At 31.4% G+C, this 21,049-nt stretch overlaps 2 protein-coding genes across 3 annotated transcripts in view; one reads left to right on the plus strand and one right to left on the minus strand.

The window, feature by feature from the left end:
* On the minus strand, positions 1–1,981 carry LOC113369999 (serine/threonine-protein phosphatase 4 catalytic subunit). 2 transcript variants are annotated; one of them, XM_026610634.1, is made up of 6 exons: positions 1,844–1,981; positions 1,514–1,715; positions 883–1,035; positions 491–791; positions 225–414; positions 27–156 (listed from the first exon to the last, which is right to left on the minus strand). In XM_026610634.1, exons 2-6 carry the CDS (start codon positions 1,661–1,663, stop codon positions 27–29), a joined length of 924 nt encoding a protein of 307 aa, XP_026466419.1. In that variant the 5' UTR covers positions 1,664–1,715; positions 1,844–1,981. The 2 variants fall into 2 exon arrangements, with proteins under 2 accessions (XP_026466420.1, XP_026466419.1); XM_026610635.1 differs by lacking the exon at positions 1,844–1,981 and having other exon boundaries at positions 1–156; positions 1,514–1,663.
* Positions 1,982–2,533: 552 nt separating this feature from the next.
* Positions 2,534–21,049, plus strand: part of LOC113370773 (flotillin-2) — a 72,487-nt gene continuing 53,971 nt past the window's right edge. Inside the window, exon 1 of the mRNA XM_026611463.1 lies at positions 2,534–2,727. Within this exon, the coding sequence (XP_026467248.1) occupies positions 2,679–2,727 (49 nt within the window). The 5' untranslated portion in view covers positions 2,534–2,678. The remainder of the gene's footprint in view (positions 2,728–21,049) is intronic.

The following is a 21,049-nucleotide window of genomic DNA, read 5'->3' on the forward strand; positions in this document are numbered from 1 at the left end:
ACAATGGGCATATTACATACAAAAAATTATAAAAAGTAATCTGCTTGAGGTTTTTTTGAAGGAATTCCACGACTTTCTTGTGGTGCTGCCTCAAATATTGTGAAATCTCTTTGTAAATGTTCATTTAATTCCAAAATGGCAGCTACATTTCCACACCTAATAATTATAATTTATATTAATTTCAGAAATGCATGTCAAATAAGTAATAAGCTCTATTGATTTACCGGTAGCAATAATTAGGTGCTGACCATACAGTCAGAACTGTTTCATTAAAATGCCATTTATAACCTTCCATAACTAGTTGATGAGCTCTACATATCATTTCAATATCATTAGAACTGTTGAATTGTGCTACAACATCGGAACCAAATAAATATCCTGCCCCACGTGGTGACACACCCCACCCCTGAGTATCTAAAATGCATACAAATAATTTAATGCCTGAAAAATGATACTGAAAATACATTAAGTTCCTAAAGCATAGTATTACCTTCTGGATCACTCCACAACAAATCACACATTGGCCCATCATGAGGGACCTCTTGCTTTCTATCAATAGTTCGTATTTGATCAAGTGTTTGAATAGATGGACTTAGTCCACCATGTACACAAAATATTTTTCCATCAATGATAGCGGATAAACTTAAGTAATCAAAAATTTCTGTACAATACCGCCAAACTGTAATTGATCCATATTTTCTAAGACATTCATCATAAAATCCATATACTTGTGTAATTTGTCTTGATTCATGATTTCCTCTTATTAATGTAATTCGATCAGGATATCGAACCTACAAAATAAATAGGTCAAAAATAATATATATATATATATATATATGTATATATACATATATATAATGTTTTTATTAAACATTACTGTACTTTTAAAGCTAACAACAATAAAAATGTTTCCACACTGTAAAATCCTCTATCCACAAAATCACCCATAAACAAATAGTTTGTTTCGGGAACATCACCACCCACTTTGAAAAGCTCCTTCAAATCATAGAACTGTCCATGAATATCCCCACAAACCTGAAATGAAATACATAACAACAAAAGTATAAAAGAAGTTATATATTATACACAAACATTTATATATTAGTATTACATATGTAGCTATAATTTACTAATGTTAGACTATAATTTAATGTTGTCTGACAGCATTCAGAAGTACCCGAATCTCTTAAACCAATAGCATATATCATTATAGCAATGGGAGACTCCAGAATACTAATTCATCATAATGCACATTGAAAATCAATGCTTCAGATTGAAAACTTATCCTCACAGCATTATTTTATTCAAAATTCATTTTTCTTAATTTGAAGTTCAAATAACATTCTTTTAATAAAATATATGCTATTTACAAAACTAATTAAGAAAAAGAACATGAAATAACCATTATAGGAAAGTATCATCATCACCAGCAGTTCTATTGATAACTACATAACTATAACAAGATTGATTATATACTATCTGTTAATACTGTTAAAATATTATTAGTACTTACTGTGACGGGTGAATCAACTCGTTGAACATTGCTTTCTTCTACCAAAATTTCTCTGGCTTTAGCACAAAGAGCCTTTACTTCAGCTTCTTTAATAATCTCACATCTTTTTAATTGTTCAATTTGTCTATCTAAATCGCTATTATCAGTCATTCTGATTGTGACAAGGCTGAAATTTGGATATTTCAATCAGCACTCTATCCAGCTAAAAGAATTAAAATTTCAACTTTTGCACATAATGTTTTTATATTTATTAGGCTTTTAGCAGATAACGCGAGCATTGTTCGTGATGTTTAAAATATCATTGATCAATTTATTATATGAAATATATACCTCAAAATTAGATGAAATTATGAGAATTCGATAATATAATACTGTATTAAAAACTGAGCAGTAGAACCTATCAAACGTATACCATCATTATTATATTGTCTAGGTATACCATCATTCTGCCATTTTCTGTAGTCAAACCAAACCAAACATTGCTCAGTTCAGAACAGAAGGTTAGGGGGAATGCGTGTGAAGTGAGCTGATAATAGTAGATTGAATCATGATTGAAACTGTTCGCATAGTAAATAAATAAAAAAATAAATAGACAAAAAATAAAGGACAAAAGACTTAACGTTATATTTATTTTTAATTTTATTACTTTGCTGTATATTTTTTAATACGCAAGAAATAAAAATATAAACTGAAAACTAAGTTACTGAAATCGTGCAACAGTTTTATTTCAAAAGTCGCTAAACATCGATTTTATGCTGAAACGCATGCGCATATATCGAGAACAGGAAAATCAGGGATTCAAAGTTCAAATAATCTAAATAAGCATAATGTTAATATGAAATTAAATCAAATTGCTTACACATTCCATTTAATATATCTTTATCAAGAAATGGCATACATAAATAGATTTATGCAATGTAAATTTACTATTACGCGCCATTATTGCCAACATTCAAACGTTTTCTCTCTCTCTTCTGTAAATGTATGATTTGACAGTAGCTTGTTTCTGTGTTAGGCCGAATGTCAACTATAAGTTAATAAATGTTTTGAAAAAAAAATTGCTCCTATTAATCTATTCAAAATATTAGAACATTAGGAGTAATATTTAACGCACTATTCATTGTCGTTCAAGACTATTAGTGTTGGTGTGTGAGTTTCTAGTAAAATGGGAAATATACATACCGTTGGACCAAATGAAGCCCTCATAGTGTCAGGCAAGGATTTACCTATTTATTAATAAATTAATTAATTTCTGTTAAGTTGTAATTGCCCTATATTGCATTAATATTTTCAAAAGCTGTTTGAAATTTTAATTAATACTATAACGCAAAATGCTATCATATATATTTACACAAGTTGTTAGGTTGTTAGATGTTTATTCTGTTTCTTTAGCTATTTCTGTATATTTATTATGGTACATATATAATTTAAACTAATTCTATAATCACCATTTTTGCATTATGTTTCTAGATCAATGTCATTGAACAAATTCATATATTAGCATACAAACATTTTTTTGCACATATCAATAGAAAAGCTCTGAAACATTAAAATTATTTATAGAACGAATAAAAATTAGCATATTGTTCTAGTAATAATTATTATAATGGGTTACCAGAAGCAAACATTCAAACAAAAATTAGGGGTGGAGCCTTATCTCAAAAATAAGCTTTAAAAGAACTCTTAGTGGGATATAGAGCATAAAGTAAATTAATAATCAATTAGGAAAATGAAAAATTGGTATAGTGATTTTTATCTATAAAAAAAATCCAGAGCAATCATTAATGTCAAATATTTGTTATTGAGAAAAGGAAGATTTCTCTGCTAAGCGAATCTTACAATTAGTCATTGTTGGATAGATCGATATTGAAATAAATCCAAGTTTAGCTGAATATCAGCAACTATTTTAAATTTGCTTTGAATATTGAATCAAAGAACATTATTTAACATAAAAATTGAGTATAAACTTGAAGAACACTTGTATCAATTTTTATCGTATGTTATATTTGACATAATGTAATGTTAAAAATTGAACATACTATAATTTAATCAGTCATTTTACTTTAGTATAATAAAATTAATTCTTAATCTACGTAATCTATACTTATTATTTGTACTTTGTCAGCCAATCATTCTTAATAAGATCTGCAGCCTTTTCCCCAACCACAATTGCCGGTGCATTTGTATGAGCTGTGAGAGGAATTGGAATTATGCTACAATCTGCCACTCTTAATCCCTTAATACCAATACACGAAGTGCTGGATCTACTACAGCCTCAGGGTCATTTTTGGGACCCATTTTACAAGTTCCCACTTGGTGATGCAAAGTTGCAGTAAGTTGACGCAATGCACAACGCCAATATTCATCACTACCAAATAAAATATTTCTACAGCCAGGTAAAGGTATATCGTGCAATCGCGATCCAATACGCTGCATGGCTGGTGAATCAGATATGCGAATAATCTCTTTAATACCTTCAACCATCGTGTCAATATCTTGGTTTTCAGGATCTGAAAAGTAATTGCCATACAGTTTTGGCCAGTGGAATGGATTTTTATCCTTTAACTTGATGTATCCCTTAGAATTTGGATGAACTAACATAGGAAATGCTGTCCAGGCATGTTTATTTTCCACTGGTTTGAAAACAGTGTCATACACTTCTTCTGTAATGTCCATGCCGCGTCGAACACCAGAACCATAATCTGATGACAGCGTGCCACCAAGAAATATTACTTCTATATCGGCATGAGGAATGCTTTCTTTACTCTTTTTTGTTTTTATGTATCCCAAAGATTCTACACCTCCGATTTCAACAAACGGGCCCTGATTTTTGAACCATCCTGTAATTGCTGGTATGTTTAAGATGTCATCTAATATGATTGTTGAATCTGTGATATTGACTGTAAATACTAATCCTGGATAACAAATATGATCATACATAGTTTCGCCAACCCGCAGATCTTGAATTACAGGTATACCTATCTCTTGCAAATGTTCTTTTGGTCCTATTCCTGATAGCATCAGCAATTGTGGTGAGTGAAAGGTACCTGCTGATAAGACCACTTCTTTTCTTGCACGTACTATTCGTTTTCTTCCATTTTTATAATACTCCACACCAAAGGCTTTTATTTCTTGGATCGATTAGTAATTTTGTTGCTCTTGCGTCTGTCAATATGTGCAAGTTTGGTCTCTGCTTAACAGGTCTGAGGAAAGCTTTAGCAACGCTGTGTCTCCTACCTCGTTGAGTCGTTGCCTGTACATATCCAAAACCAAACTGATTTTTTCCATTATAATCAAGAAATTGATGACCTATTTCTTGTGCTCCCTTTAAGAATGGTTCTAGAACTCGAGACCTGTGGGACACATCTTCTACGCTTAGATAACCATCATGACCATGATAGTAAGGCTCATGGTTAGCTATGTTGACTCGTTCTGACTTTTTGAAGTAGGGCAGTACTTCATCGTAGGACCAGCCAGGGTTTCCGGCAGCCGCCCAACGATCGTAATCGACCCGGTTGCCTCGTGTATAAATCATATAGTTGATGACGCTCGTTCCTCCGACTGCTTTACCTCGAGGCCAATTGCATCGTTGATCTTCCATACCTTACAAAAAATTTGAAAGATCAGCCGAAAAGAAAAATATTTCGTTTACGAATATAATATACGAAATAAGCTATTCTTAGGAATATTGTACCTAAGCAAACTCCAGGTTGTGGTTCCATTCTATAGCCCCAGTTATAATCAGTTTTTTGGAAATAAGCCGCTAAGAGTGGTACATCGGTGGGAAGCATCTCTCCTAGCCCAGCTTCAATCAGGAGCACTTTCCATTCTGGAACTTCTGTTAGTCTATTTGCTATAACGGACCCACTTGATCCTGCTCCAATTATCACGAAATCATATTCGTCTAAGGGCAAGTGGTGTAAATCTGTGAAGAAGATTTATATTAATTTGATATTTTACCGGCACTTATGTAAAACATGTTTTTTTTACTATACCGTAGCGCTTTCAATAATATATTATGTTAATGATAAAAAATGAATCTAACTTAGAATTTAGCTTTTCTTTAAATGCGTTTTTACAATCATGCATTATACGGCGATAATGATATGAATTACTAATAATTTGAATATAATTAATATTTAAGTTAAATTTATCGTATTTGGACGAGCACAAAACAAAAAATCGTAGAAAACGTAGTTTTCAAATCTTTCATGTATTTTATATGAATCTTTTATTTTCTTATGATATATTATTTGTCACTCATTTTTGAAATTTTGTGGTCAGATTATTTGCACATTTCTTCATGCGTCTAATCTAATTAATTAACTTAAAATAATCGATTCATTTCCGCAATTTCGTTAACTTTATAACTAAATTTTATATTTTTTAATTGATATATTGATACGAACTATTAATATTGAATTTTTTATACTAACCGTAGTCTTCCTTCAGAAATGTAAATCCTCTATAATTTTGATGCCTCTTCGAAAGGAATGGGTTGTTTATAGAGATACCATTCCCGGCGCTATGCATCGCCTGTGCCGTGGAAAACATTCGCATGGCATAATCGAAAAATTGCGGTGTGATAAGGAACAAATGAGCTTGATGCACCGATAAAATTATCACTGAAACTACGATTCCTTTAAGAGTCAACATTTCGTCAATATTTTTCTCACACCTTTAGTATATGGACCGACGCAACATAATTTATGTTGCGTATTCAGAAACGAAATGATGGTTGGACCGAAGCGCGACTTTTTTTATAATCCTGTACCTTAGTTGCCACGATTGTGAATCAATCGGGTTGGATGACCCGATAGTTTGCTCCTGTGGGGAGAACGACTGCGACATCGGCTTACTCGCGAGACTACTCTCTATGTACCGCTGTAGCCGTTAATCAATTAAAATTCGTATCGTAATTAATTATAACTTTTTTTATATACTAAATGATTAATTTTAAAACAGATATTATTGATTTTCAATGCTAATAGGTATTTGACATCATTGAACTGTTCTCATGTTTATCGCGTATAATAGAATAGTACTGAATATCTGGAGTATGTACTTATAATTATATATTTGCTTCTTGGTGCACAGAAGTAACCGTAGAAAACCACCAAGTGAATAAAACCAGTAAATACTGAATATTTTTTGTGCAGTTATTTATATATTTAAATGTTTAAATATATACACCGAAACGCACATAAAAATTATTAGTGATATCAGACGTTCTATGATCAGGTTATTGCACTATTAGTTGTTCTTGTTTCGCTTGAATTTATCGTACTTTGAGTTTTTACATAACATAAAAACAACATTTGCGATTCAAAACTAGTTGTCGAAGAAGTCTTTTATTCGGTATATAACCTTCAGTTATCGTTCACAATACTCATATTTCTTAATGTGCGTATTTTTGAATGTAACGGTACAACATTCTTGTCACGACGTTTTCAGTGTGATATTATTAAAAATCTGAAGACACAGTGGGAAAATGTCAATATGAAAAGTACATTAGCATTTTCGTCTAATTAATTTTTCAAGGTTCAAATAGCAATAAGGCGGCACTTACACTGTTTCTGTTTAAGTTTGATTCATTGATAATAACAAAATCTTTTTTTTGTTAATGACCGTTTTAATTTTAAGTTTACAGATACAAATAAAATTTCTGAGAGGGGATTTTAGTTTTTATTTTTATTTCATATTTGAGACAGTTATTTTTATAATAACAAAGCTTTCAATGATTTTTAATTATTCTTGTCACGACGTTTTCAGTGTGATATTATTAAAAATCTGAAGACACAGTGGGAAAATGTCAATATGAAAAGTACATTAGCATTTTCGTCTAATTAATTTTTCAAGGTTCAAATAGCAATAAGGCGGCACTTACACTGTTTCTGTTTAAGTTTGATGTCATTGATAATAACAAAATCTTTTTTTTGTTAATGACACGTTTTAATTTTAAGTTTACAGATACAAATAAAAATTTCTGAGAGGGATTTTAGTTTTTATTTTTATTTCATATTTGAGAACAGTATTTTTTATTAATAACAAAGCTTTCAATGATTTTTAATTATACATCTATAGTTTAAACAATGTATTAAGCTATTCTTGGATCTTTTAAGTACGTTGATAATTTAAATTACATTTCATTGAATATTATATAATATCACTTTGAATCATATAATTATTTTGATTTTAAGATATCAAATATTCATTCCGTCATAACCAATCGCTTTTAATTAGATCAGCGGCTTTTTCTCCAACCATGATTGCCGGTGCATTAGTGTGTGCTGTCAGTGTTACTGGTATTATGCTGCAATCTACTACCCTGAGTCCCTTTATGCCATAAACTCGCAATGAAGGATCAACGATGGCTTCAGGATCATTTGAGGGGCCCATCTTGCATGTGCCTACTTGGTGATGTAGTGTAGCCGTGAGATGGCGCAACGCGCATCTCCAATACTCGTCGCTTCCGAATTCTATACTTTTGCATCCCGGAACCGGAAGTTTACTCAAAGTCGAACCGACGACTTGCATGGCTGGCGAATTTGATATTCGTATGATTTCTTTGATCCCTTCCACCATCGTGTCGATGTCTTCATTGTTAGGATCTGTAAAATAAATTACCGTATAATTTTGGCCAATGGAATGGATTTTTATCTTTTAGTTTTATGTATCCCTTCGATTTCGGATGAACTAACATAGGAAAAGCTGTCCACGCTTCTCGATTTTCTAGAGGTTTAAACATTTCATTATAAACTTCATCCGTTATATCCATTTCCTCGCCTAACTCCGGATCCATAGTCGGAAGATAGTGCCCCCCCGACGAATATAATTTCGATGTCCGCATAATCAATATGTTCTTTGCTCAAATTCGTTTTTATGTAACCCAGTGCGGCCACACCGCCGAGTTCGGTTAATGGTCCTTCGCCAAAAAACCATTGAGCTGTGTAAATAGGATGCAAAAGTTTATTAAAAATTAATGTTGCGTCTGTTATATTGACGGTAAATGCTAAACCGGGATAACAAATATGGTCGTACATTGTTTCGCCGACCGGCAAATCTTGCAACACCGGTATTCCTATCTCTTGCAAATGCTCCTTCGGCCCTATGCCGGACAGCATTAGCAATTGAGGCGAATGATACGTACCAGCGGAAGATATCACTTCCTTCTTTGCCCGAACTGTGTATTTTCGACCCTTTCTGTAGTATTCGACACCTTCGGCACGTTTCGTGTCTGGATTAATTATTATTTTTGTGGCTCGTGTGTCTGTTAAAATATGTAAATTTTTTCGATTCTTTATGGGTTTAAGGAAAGCCGTTGCTACACTATGTCTGTGTCCTCTCATAGTATTTGATTGTACGTACCCAAAACCAAAATGGTTTCGACCGTTATAGTCGGCGGTGAACTTATGTCCTATTTGCTCGGCCCCACGTAGAAAGGGTTCGAGTAGACGGGAACGCCCTGGAACATCTTCGACGCTGAGATAACCTTTGTATCCATGGTAACCTGGATCGTGAAAGGCAAGATTTGCCTTTTCTGATTTCATGAAATACGGCAACAATTCGTCGTATGACCATCCCTCGTTGCCGGCAGCCGCCCAGCGATCGTAGTCGACTCGGTTTCCTCGTGTATATATCATGTAATTTATAACAGTCGTGCCACCTACTGCTTTGCCACGCGGCCAATTGCAACGCTGGTCCTTCATCCCTAATTGTAACAAACAATTTAATTATTTCGTTTACTTCAACTTTATTTATTGAACAACTTTTTTGAAAGACATACTAACATTTCTAATTGCATAATTAATTAATTTGTAATTATACCTAGACATACGCCTTCTTGCTTTTCCATTCTGTGACCCCAATTATAATCTGTTTTTTGAAAATATGGCGATAGCATTGGCATTTCAGTGAAAAGCATTTCACCCAGGCCTGCTTCTATTAGAAGCACATTCCAATTTTCAATTTCGGTTAACCGATTAGCTAAAACGGAGCCACCGGAGCCGGCACCGATTACCACAAAATCGTACTCATCGTGAGGCTTGAACTGTAAATCTGTAGGAAGGAATAATTTGCTTTGTATTTTTGCTATATGAGACGGGAAGTGGTCGTAGCATAAACCGCATTACATGGATTCGGTTAGATTTATGAAAATGCTTACAATTAATAGGATGAATGTTATATTTTGTTATAAACCTAGAACATTTAATGTGCAGCGCATAGCTATAAAATTATATTATTAATACAGCTTTTTTAGAAGGAGAATTTTCTTAAGTTCTACACATTTATATGCGTTACTAAGTTTTATTTACGATATTAATTATTTAAATACCCTTGAAAGAAACTTGAAATTCAAGTTATAATTATTTCACATATTTATATTGCGTATAAGGCGTCCATTAACATATTGCGTGCAAGGTGATTATCACTAAAGGATTTTTTAAACGAATGTTTTTAGGAAAAGTTTATTAGTTTCTCTCTGAGAAGTTTAATACTTATATTTTGTGGAATAAATAAAATTGTACTTAAGGGGTTATAATATTATATTATTAGCGCCAATGATAATGTAATAATATTAATAATTCTCAATGTTTATAATTATCAAGTTGAATACGTACCATAATTTTCTTTAAGAAATGCAAATCCTCTCGAGTTTCGATTGGGATAATGTGTTGATATACCATTTGTAAGTAATCGAAACATATCTTGAAGTGAACTAGTATTCGACTGACTTTGGCAAATATGTTTTAATTTAAATAATATGAAAAGAGTTAGTATTACTTTGTACAACATATTTTTTTAAAACTATTTATTAAAACTCACTAAGTATTTTTTATATTATTAATTATATCAGATTTACAAATATAAAATCTATATATACGGGATGTGCACTACAAACGTATGTTAAATGCGATATTAACGCACGAAGCGATGCACTTGAAATGATACTTGCAGTCTGATTGAATGAATGTTAACAAAGAAACTTGTTTAACTGTCGAATATATTTACTCCTGAATCCTTATATGAGAGCAAATGGTGGATTAATTATTGATAATTAAGTATTATGTTTAAATTGAGTGGATAACATCCAATTAACTATTTTATTATCTATACAGTTTTACAAATTTTTCTTAAATAATACCAGCACTACTTTGATCTTTTCGGATTGACTTTTAATATTATATTATTTTCAATACTACTCAATTTTTTTAACTAAATAATTATAAATCATTATAATTAATTTATAATTATTATAATTATAATATAATTATAATTATAATTTATAAATTTAATTATATTTATAAATATAATATTATAATACTATAATTATATTTATAAAATTAATTATATTTTATACTAATAAAATTATTAGGTTTCTCATTTAACATATTTAGAGTAAAGAAACAAATGGCAACTACGGGCTCACCTTTTCATACATGTATGTATACCAAATTCTTTCCAAAGAAATTTAATCTGTTCAAATTCTATTTATTGGAATTACGGGCATTTTCGATTTTTCACTTACAATCAGCTTAGTAACATTGGAAAACGTTTCTCAGGACAATTTAATACGCAGAATATAAACAAACCTATGCACATTTTAATTGCATTGATATAATATTTTGCGACAAAATATCAGTTTATTTAAATCGCTTTAAGTGATTTCTACAAAATTAACAAAATTCTCATGTTAGGCTGGGTTAGGCATTCACATATTTTGCAGTATGATTCATATTATTTGCGTAATTTGTTCTCCTATCCAATCTAAAGAATTTTCTTATTCGTAATGGCTGAATATGTAAATGATTATTAAGTATTTTTAACCATTATTTCATATTTTATTGTATATAACTGATTTTTTTAAAATATCTTTTGCAGTTATTATACATGTTTTATGACCAAATGATCACTCTATACACTGGCACTCACACCTATATATTTATATATACATTTATTCTCGAGTATTAATTTGCAGACAATTGTTGAAATAAAAGAAACAATAAATTAAAAACTATTTATTTATACGTTTCGACACGGTTATGTGTCATCATTCAGCTTTTTTTTGGTTTCTTATATTTTGACGATTGGCTGCAAAATAACATTTAAAAATATGTCTCAACGTCGAACAAAACAAAAATTGTGTACATATATATATAATAAATGTCATAAATAAATGACTACGGCAATTTCTAATGTACTTTATTTTACATATAATAAAATAAAAAATGGTTACGCAAAATACTTGTCTTTAACACACACACACACACACACATATATATATATATATAAGTTATAAAGACAAGTATAAAGTTAACTTTATAATCAAATAACTCTCAATGGCAACAAAATTATGGATATGAGTTAAATTCAAAATTTTCACAATTTGCAAGATTATATCCTGAATTTGAATTTTTTAATTGAATTCATATCGACTAGTGCTAGTGTAGCCACTGGATTTGACTGGTCTTTTCCCTCCGTAGTCAAATGAATCAGGATGCAGGTCCATCGACAAGTCGTCGTTGCCATTAAGCGATAATGGTGGCAATGTTTGAACATCGGCGAATAGCTGATCCTGCGTAACAATAGCCTGGACAATGTTTATTACAATTGCCAAGATGAATATAATCTAATTAGGTACAAGTACAATAATTATAAACTCAACAAAAACAGCGAGTAACGACGTACAAAGTGTTGTTATCTTACCATTAATTTTGCCATAGCTGCGTGTATTTGGTAAACTCGTTAAAATAGTAACTGATCCAGTTCTATTTGTCCAGGTTTATTTATACTTATTCGTATCATTCGTAATACAACTGGACTCAAAAAAATATAACATTGAGACCACCCATGTCAATATTTAAGACAAATACATATTTATGTTTTATATAATTTGAATGATATGTTATAATACATATTTCAATCAATGTCTCTTGAAATTGCGTCATGGGTTTCAGGCCGTCGTTTTTTTATCGTGGCTCAATATTTATGTTAAATGAAGATATATATCATACATGTTTTAATCATAATTAGTAATTTAAACGCGCAAGTACCTTAATTAATTATACACAGACTTTCAGGTCTGTGAGCTGAATTAAACTACAACTCGATTTAGGGAAGAATAGAGTGAGCGATTTTCCACTGCCTTTTCACACAGCAGTGCTCGAAATGCGATTATTTTTAATTCGAAAGGGAAAGGGAATATATTGTTATATATGTTCAATTAGAAATATATATATTTTGTCGCGTATGCTTAGTACACTTCTAACAAAAAGACGATAATCTTAATAAGCTGAATACTTAATGCATTTTTTATTATTACTAATATTCTCATGATTAGTAGTGATAACAAGTACGCATGCTGTCATTTTATCTCGTATAAAATATAAACTTATTCTATATGTAATTAAATTAATTATCATTAAATTGTTTGTAGTCCACATTTCATATAAAATTAATCCTATATATTTATATTGTAATGACTCGTGCTTAAATATACATAATTTAGTAACTCAGTAATTAAATCAACACGTCCGATGAACGCGATAAAAAACTGACTAAAAATATCTCGATGAAATATCATCTTATTCTCTCGGTGGGGTAATTCCAATCTTCCTTAATCATGTCCGCCGCTTTTTCGGCTAGCATGTAAACAGGGGAATTGGTGTGTCCGCTCGGGACCATAGGCAGAATGCTGGAATCGGCGACCCTGAGGCCTCTGATTCCGCGCACTCGCAGCCTTGTGTCGACGACGGCTTCCGGATCTTGGTCCGGTCCCATTTTGCACGTGCCGACGTGGTGGTAGATCGTGAACGTCAGGTGCCGGGCGTGGCAGGCCCAGTACGCGTCGCTGTCGAACTCGTGCTGCTGGCAACCGGGCAACGGCACTCTATACAGCCGTGCATTTATCTTTCTCATTGCAGGCGTATTTTCTAGCGACGTCGCCAACCGTATACCTTTATGAAACGACAATTAATTATTTAATCAGTACTATAGTATCTATTGTTTTCAATATACTACTTATACAATCTACATACCTTTTATCATAGTGGCCATATCTTGCTTAAATGCATAGTAATTCGGATAAATTAATGGATATGTAAACGGGTTTTTATCTTTAAGCATTAATCGTCCTCTACTTTTTGGAAGCAATAACATCGGAAATATCATAAAAGTTGGTGTTTCTCCTAATTTAGCGTACATGTGATCGTTGATTTCTGGCTTAAGACCTAGGTATCCTGGTATCAACTCATAGGAATTAATTCCACCCCCTACAAATAATAATTCAATATCGGGATGGCCATTCGGATCTCCTGGTCGTTCTGTGTCAAAGAAAGCAATGGCTTCACATCCGCCGGCTGTCGTAAAAGGACCTTTCCGATTTTCCAAGAAGTCCTGTAGTGGAGGAGCCGTTCTTAATAAACTTTCAACATTCAATGAATCAGTAGTATTCATTGTAAACATAACGCCTCCAGCAGCGATATGGTCGTATAAATTATATCCCACTCTCAAGTCTTGCAATACAGGAATTCCCAATTCTTGCAGGTGATCCTTTGGACCAACACCGGATAACATTAGCAGCTGCGGTGAAGCGATCACTCCAGCACTTAATATTATTTCCATGCGGGCTCTAATCGAATATTTTCTACCGCCATGTACAAATGTCACGGCGTATGCGATTTTGCTTGCGGGATCTATAAGGATCTGAGTAACTCTAGCATTTTTCTTAACGTGCAGATTCTGTCTGTCGCGAATCGGATGCAAGTAAGATCTACTAGCGCTGTCTCTCATTCCATCTTTGATTGAACTTTGGAGATATGAAAATCCTATTTGAGAATCGCCATTATAATCTAATAATTGCATTCCCATTTCTTGCCCTGCTTGAATAAACGCTTTGGCAGCTGTGGTTTTGTAACTGGCTTCTGTTACTGTTAAATGACCTGCTCTCGAATGAAAAGTTTCATTCATGGAACCTGGTACTTGATAATTTTCAACCTTTTTGAAGTACGGAAGCAAATTATCATAACCCCATCCAGTACATCCTTGGTTCTTCCAATTGTCGTAGTCACGTTTGTTGCAACGTGTATATATCATGTAATTGAGAACACTAGATCCTCCCATGACTTTGCCTCTTGGCCAGTTGCACTGGTTGTTTACCATCCCGAGACATGATTTCCTCTGGGGCACTGTTTTATAGTGCCAGTTGACGTCTGTGAATTGCAGTACATTAGCCAGTAGCGGGACATCCATTATGTAGTTTTCTGCTCCGCCTGCTTCGATCAGTAGAACTTTCCAGTTAGGATTTTCTGTTAGACGGTTAGCTAAAACGCATCCTGCAGTTCCAGCACCTACGACTATAAAATCATATTCGTTCAAAAGTCTGGGCTGGTCTTTAGGTTCATTGTTATAGTCCGCTGCACCTTCAGCCAAAAAATCTAGAGAGGTAAACAAATATAATTATTACATTTGAAAATTCTCACACGCGCGTATGTATAAACACAATTATATAATAGAGCAATAAATTATTTTTCAATTTTCAGAATCTCGTGTTTTCCGATGAACCGCTATATTTTATTGTTTACGATTACAATCTCTATATCCGATTATTTGTTATATATATTCAGCTCATAATATTTTTGATATACCATTAGGTAATGCTGTAAAGGTTTTCTAATCGACTAATTGAATATACTTGTGTGGATTATTATATTTGGCATACCGGATAAGCGGATATCCTTGGAGTAGAAAGTCATATTACAAAATATAATGTACGCTTTCCGCTAAATCCTAATGCATTCACTTTTGCATCGAGAATTTGAGTTGCCTAATCTGTTTGCGGGGTTATGCCGAAGTAGAGATCAGTTTTATTTTATGTATAGTTCTGCAATAATAGTTAGAATTCATTTTTATACGTAAAGATTATTAATTATCAACATCACATGGTCGTATAATATAATGTCCTATGAATTTCATTATTTGACTTTTGTAATATGGTTATAGAAATTGTGTTCCAAAATAAAGCATGTTTAAGTATCGTTATCATTTGAATATAAGCTAGAAATATTATGATTTTTAATTTAGTATTTCTTTCATCTATATTATCCTGTCTGATATAAAGAAATAGTGATATCATTTGTCACTTGAAACTTTAAATTTAATATGTGTTTACAAATGACCTCGGCATTGTTGTATCAATTTAAAAATGTATCATCAGTATTGTAATAATAAACGTATATCAAATTTGTATAGGGTTGCCTTTTAAAAAGCAATATAGTAAAGAAGTTTGATCATCACTCCATAGAACTTAAGTTCTGATTGCTGTTCAAAAATAACAAAATTGTAAAAAATTAAAAATACAATTTATGTAAATCGAGCCTAATTTACGGCTTTATCCATTCTTTGCATTTTTACATATGTTATATTGTTGTAAAATCAGATCATTCATAAAACTCATAAATTAACTTTGAAATTCAAAGGTGATATTCAAAAGTTTTTTTTATTAAAATATTTTACCTAGAAAAGCTTGTGCATAAGTCTTTCTGAGCCTCGGTTGTTGACACAGAATTCCGATCACGCAGACCGTCATCAGGACGAGCGCCGAACTCAAAATTTTGCCCATGATTCCTGTGGATAGATGAATAATTCAGTACGTCGATCAGTTCTGGCATTCAAACAAATGCATTCTATTATTATTATATTTTTTATGTAAAATACATGAGCAAATCTTACAATTAGAAAAAACAACGCATGCGATTATGTTATAGAATTAGCTATTAAAATTGCAATAATTTGTTGATTCAGAAAATGTATTATGCGAAAATAACAATAATTATTGACAAAAAGTTTACGAAGAAAATGAATTACAGAACATAAAAATAATAGTAATTGGCGATAAAAAAGATTATGAAGAAAATGATGTTCAGAACGTGTATTATTACGTATGAGTTGTGCTCTCGGTTTTTTTTTTTTCGTTTCATACTATGGAAGAAAATGTTTATGTGTATATTTGATATATTGAAGATAATAATTATGTAGTTATAGTCAGTCCATCTTGTCTACGTCTATCTAAAAAAGTGTCAACGTGCAAGTTGAATCATCACCGACCATATATTTGAATATTTGTTGGGATTTCCTATAAGTAATTTAATCGTTCTGAGATCAAATCCATTATTTTGTTCCGCTTTTTGAGATGTGACGCGCGAGGGAACTTTCCTCCCAGCCACAAAATGTATGCAAAGATGAACCTTGAGTTTGAGAACGACAAAATAATAAAACTTCTACAGGTTAAATTTAGTTCGAAACAAACAATATTGATCGGAATTTGTTTATGACACCGAAACGGCTTATTTATTGCCAGTCAAGGCGTAAAAACCATAATTATATTATTTTTTCATATATTACATATTTTGACAAAAAACATACGAGAAATTAGTATAAAGTTTTTTGAATAGCTATGATTAATTATGATTTTTAAATTTCTGAACTAAAAGCGTTCCCTGTTTCTTCAAAAATATTTATTCGAATTTTTTCAATTATTTCATTCAAAGTTTCAATTTAAATTTTTTCATTTCAAACACTCAACAAACTTCGAAACGCACCAAAAACTATGTTCCAAAATACATCTTCATTATTTTTAAATATAAAAATTTCGAAATGAGATATTTTATATGTCTCTAATTTGAACATTAATTTTGCTTGAATAATTTATGAAATTGAAAAAAATATTTCATAAACTTTGAAAGGAAAGGAAAAAAAGGAAGCTTTTAGTTCAGAAATTTGAAAATCATTCATATGCTATAAGGATAATAATTAGATTTTCTACTATGCGTGAAATATTAATTATGCAAAATATGTATTATTGCACTGCCGTTATGTAAATACAATTACTTATGCTGATATTACTCGTCTAGACCGTTTCTTTTAGTTTGTTTAATTAATTTCACGTTTCTTTCCAGTCAATCTCCTTCAATTTTTTAAATCGCGCTCTAAAATTATTTATACAACACAAAGAACAAATATTAGGTAGTTTATTAAATTGTTTTGTTGTTAGTAAATGAAATGAGTCATTGCTATTTCTGGTTTTGTAATTAATGACCTAAATCAATTATTATTGTGCCTAATGCCGGTTTGTTTTTTGGAGAAATAAAGTTGAAATTTATAAATATCATTTTTAGAAGTCACAAAGTAAAAGTTTAGAACAGTATTCGTTTGTAACCCTTCAGTTTATTATTTATGTTTCAAAAGATGAGGATTGTATTAATAACAATCGTGTATGCCGTGGGATGATTGTTTTTTGCTGATGTCATTAAACCGTCTCATTTGCATCAATAATTACTACAAATTGAAAGTAATCTCAAAGGAAAAATCAGTTGATCATTATTCTTTGATGGTAGTAGTCGAACTAATTGGGCAGATGCATCTGCTTCGGGCGCAAAAGTCGGAACCTTGACGTCCTCTCGTGTCATGTGCATAGCTGCTTTATAGATGCAACAAATTAATGCAAATAAGGTCATGTAATCACACTTTGAAACAAATGCATCGTAGACATTGCGGTTAACCAGGATTCTTTTAGTCAATATTCTTGCATATTATTTTTATATAGTCTTGTGATATAAAAAAAATTAAACGAAAAACACGATGTTAACTTTTCTACCGATAATGAGACATATCCATTTCGAAATTTTATGCACTTTGCTCATATTATTGTAAATAATAAATCATTATTTTTATGGATACAATTTTATTCACCCTGAATATTTAAAATTCATTTGAAAATTATTCGGAAATTTAAAATTCAGCCTTTTTTATTGAAAGTTCAATACGACCAAAGCATATAAATAAAGTATTAAACTTTACAGCGAAAATATTATATATTTATTAAGATTTTTAGTACTCACTTATTTCGCCTTGTTTCATATGCTCATCTTTAATATTCGCGATTTTTTTCATTAGAATTTTTAAGGTCAAACAGTACTATACTATACTATATGTAGGTGTATTGAAATATATTTGTAAATATGTTTTTTCAAAATTATTTCACAAACACAAACTTTAAAATAATATGTATGTATATCTTGTAAATATGAAATGTTTGAATTGTATGGAAGGACCTGATTTATTTAATTTCTGAATTAGATATGTATTTTAACATAAATTTCACTTACATTCAATCCTTAATATATGCAAAACAGCTTTGAAAATATTTAATTAAACATTTTTATTTTCACTAAATTTTCAAATTATTAATAACTATTTCCAATTGGCGTAGAATTGTTTATTCACGTTCACTACTATCCCTGTATCATTTGTTGCTCAGTATTGTCAGTGATCCTGATGGCTCGTCCGCCGAATGTTATATTCAAACTAGGCAACTGTCGTCGCACGGTCGCGGGTTTAAAAGCCCCAACCAACCGTCATGACAACCGACATTGTCGTTACATCAAGAAGACCAATGAAAATATAAACCCCACTCTTGTAATTATCGTTCTACAGACTTGCAAGGCTTGATTTTAGTTTTTCGTCGTGAATACTGATTGCACAAGGTCTTGCTTAGTTTCTTGGAAAAGTTTATTATAAATCTCCGTTCAGAAGACATTTCACTGAAAGCTTGATTAATTGCTTCTTCAATAATTATTAACTACTGGTTCTAGTGAAATAATTGTTAAAACCGAAATTCATCACAGATTCTGCATATAGTAGTTTTGTACCACATTTTTGTTTTCAAGGAAGGGCAAGAGCAAACACACACTCATATATATATATTCATTATTGCATATATACGGATGGCATATTTTTTATTTATTTAAGATAATAATGACAATTCTTCTATATCATCTTGTTGGGATAGTTCTGATAACTAGAATTCAAAGATTACGTATGATATGATGAGTATTAATTACGTTATGTTTATAAAATAAAATCAAGAAATTCGTGAAAACAGATATCAGTGAAGTGTATATAAATATTTAATTTGCAAGAATGTCGTTAATTTGATAACGTATAGCTGAGAAACGTTCAACGCTTTTAATCATTTATCAATGTATGCTCTTAAGCTTTGCATTATTAATCTGTAAACTGAATTATGCTTCTTGAAATAGGCCAAATAACTTGTTCCATTTCGATGCTAACAAATAATTTGAAATTTCAGCCTATTTGTTATTATAGTAAAATCGATAAATTGATAATTTTTGGTAATTGTGTACTGATCTGTTCTGTAAATAAGTCTGTTATTAGCACTTGTGAGCAATATTGATAGAAACGTTTTTTTCTATACAGAAATAAATGCAGTGCACGTAACTTGTCGCAACCCATTCTGCTTCACATTTCTAAATTAGTCCTTGGACTGGCGCGCTGCGCGATAAATCGAAATCTCCTCAAATGCAACACGCAAAATGCATTTGGATGTTGCGGCCAATATCGATTACGAACTTCTATTTTCTATTCGATATATGCAATAAGCTCTTACTATAAATCGTTTATTGTTATTTCATATGATTTTATTAACAAATCGACTGACATTTTATAATAATTTTCCAGATTGTAATACAAGTCTATTGCGAACCATTCAACAATCTTCAAATCATTGCAAAAAGAAAATTCGATTTAAAATATTTGTATGACTAGATATTGTTTAGTAAATAACAGTGACTAGTTCGGGATTTATATCATTTGCCTGCACGGCAAATAATTCAAAAGTTCTTATAAATTTAAATTTAAAGTTCGAATAGACTACATAGACACATATATAGATAGGTATTATAAGAAAATAATTCATTCCACTATTTAGACTTCGATAAATTTTGATTGTTTATATTACTTCGTTAAATCCACTTTTTAGTGCATTTTTTATTTTAGTGCTTATATTTTTATTTATATCACTGTTTTGCACTTGATCATTATGCGTATGCAAATAATATTCGTCGGCACGTGTCTTTCGTCTATCATATTTTTTTGGCAATAAATATAAAGTTTATTCAGATACCCGTTTATATTAGATTTGAATAATGAGTTTATCATTTTTATTTAAACATTTATTGACGTCGAAATATCTTTCCATGGGGATTATGGCATTGGAATTCACTATTCGCGTTGGCGTATGATTTTTTATATGCATTGATTAGTATCTTTATAGAAATACGTATTGTTAATGGAATTCTGAATCTTATATATGTGAATTAATTTGTTAGATCGATTGTTTCACAACTTGTTAGAATATTATTTTGTTGCTATATTATTACATCTTGTTATTTAGATACTCAGGGAAATCGCCATATAGATGTTTTTAGTACTGTTTCTTGCAATTTATCGACAGCGTCGAGCAGAATAAATTACCGAATTAAAATTTGTTAATCATTTCTTTAAATTACATTTTTATACCTGTTGGAAGATACAGTAATTCCCATTAACATAATATTATACATAAGAATATGTGTTGGATAAACCCCGGTTCATGTGTCAGATTTGAACGCGTTAGTATGGGATCTGATGAGCAATGTGACAAAAAAGAGTCAGTTACGCGCTTAGCTTTTTCTTGTA

The sequence above is a fragment of the Ctenocephalides felis genome, unplaced genomic scaffold, assembly GCF_003426905.1.
Source record: "Ctenocephalides felis isolate EL2017-DRISC unplaced genomic scaffold, ASM342690v1 CF-g0.4_SCAFFOLD_01492, whole genome shotgun sequence".
Taxonomy (NCBI): domain Eukaryota; kingdom Metazoa; phylum Arthropoda; class Insecta; order Siphonaptera; family Pulicidae; genus Ctenocephalides; species Ctenocephalides felis.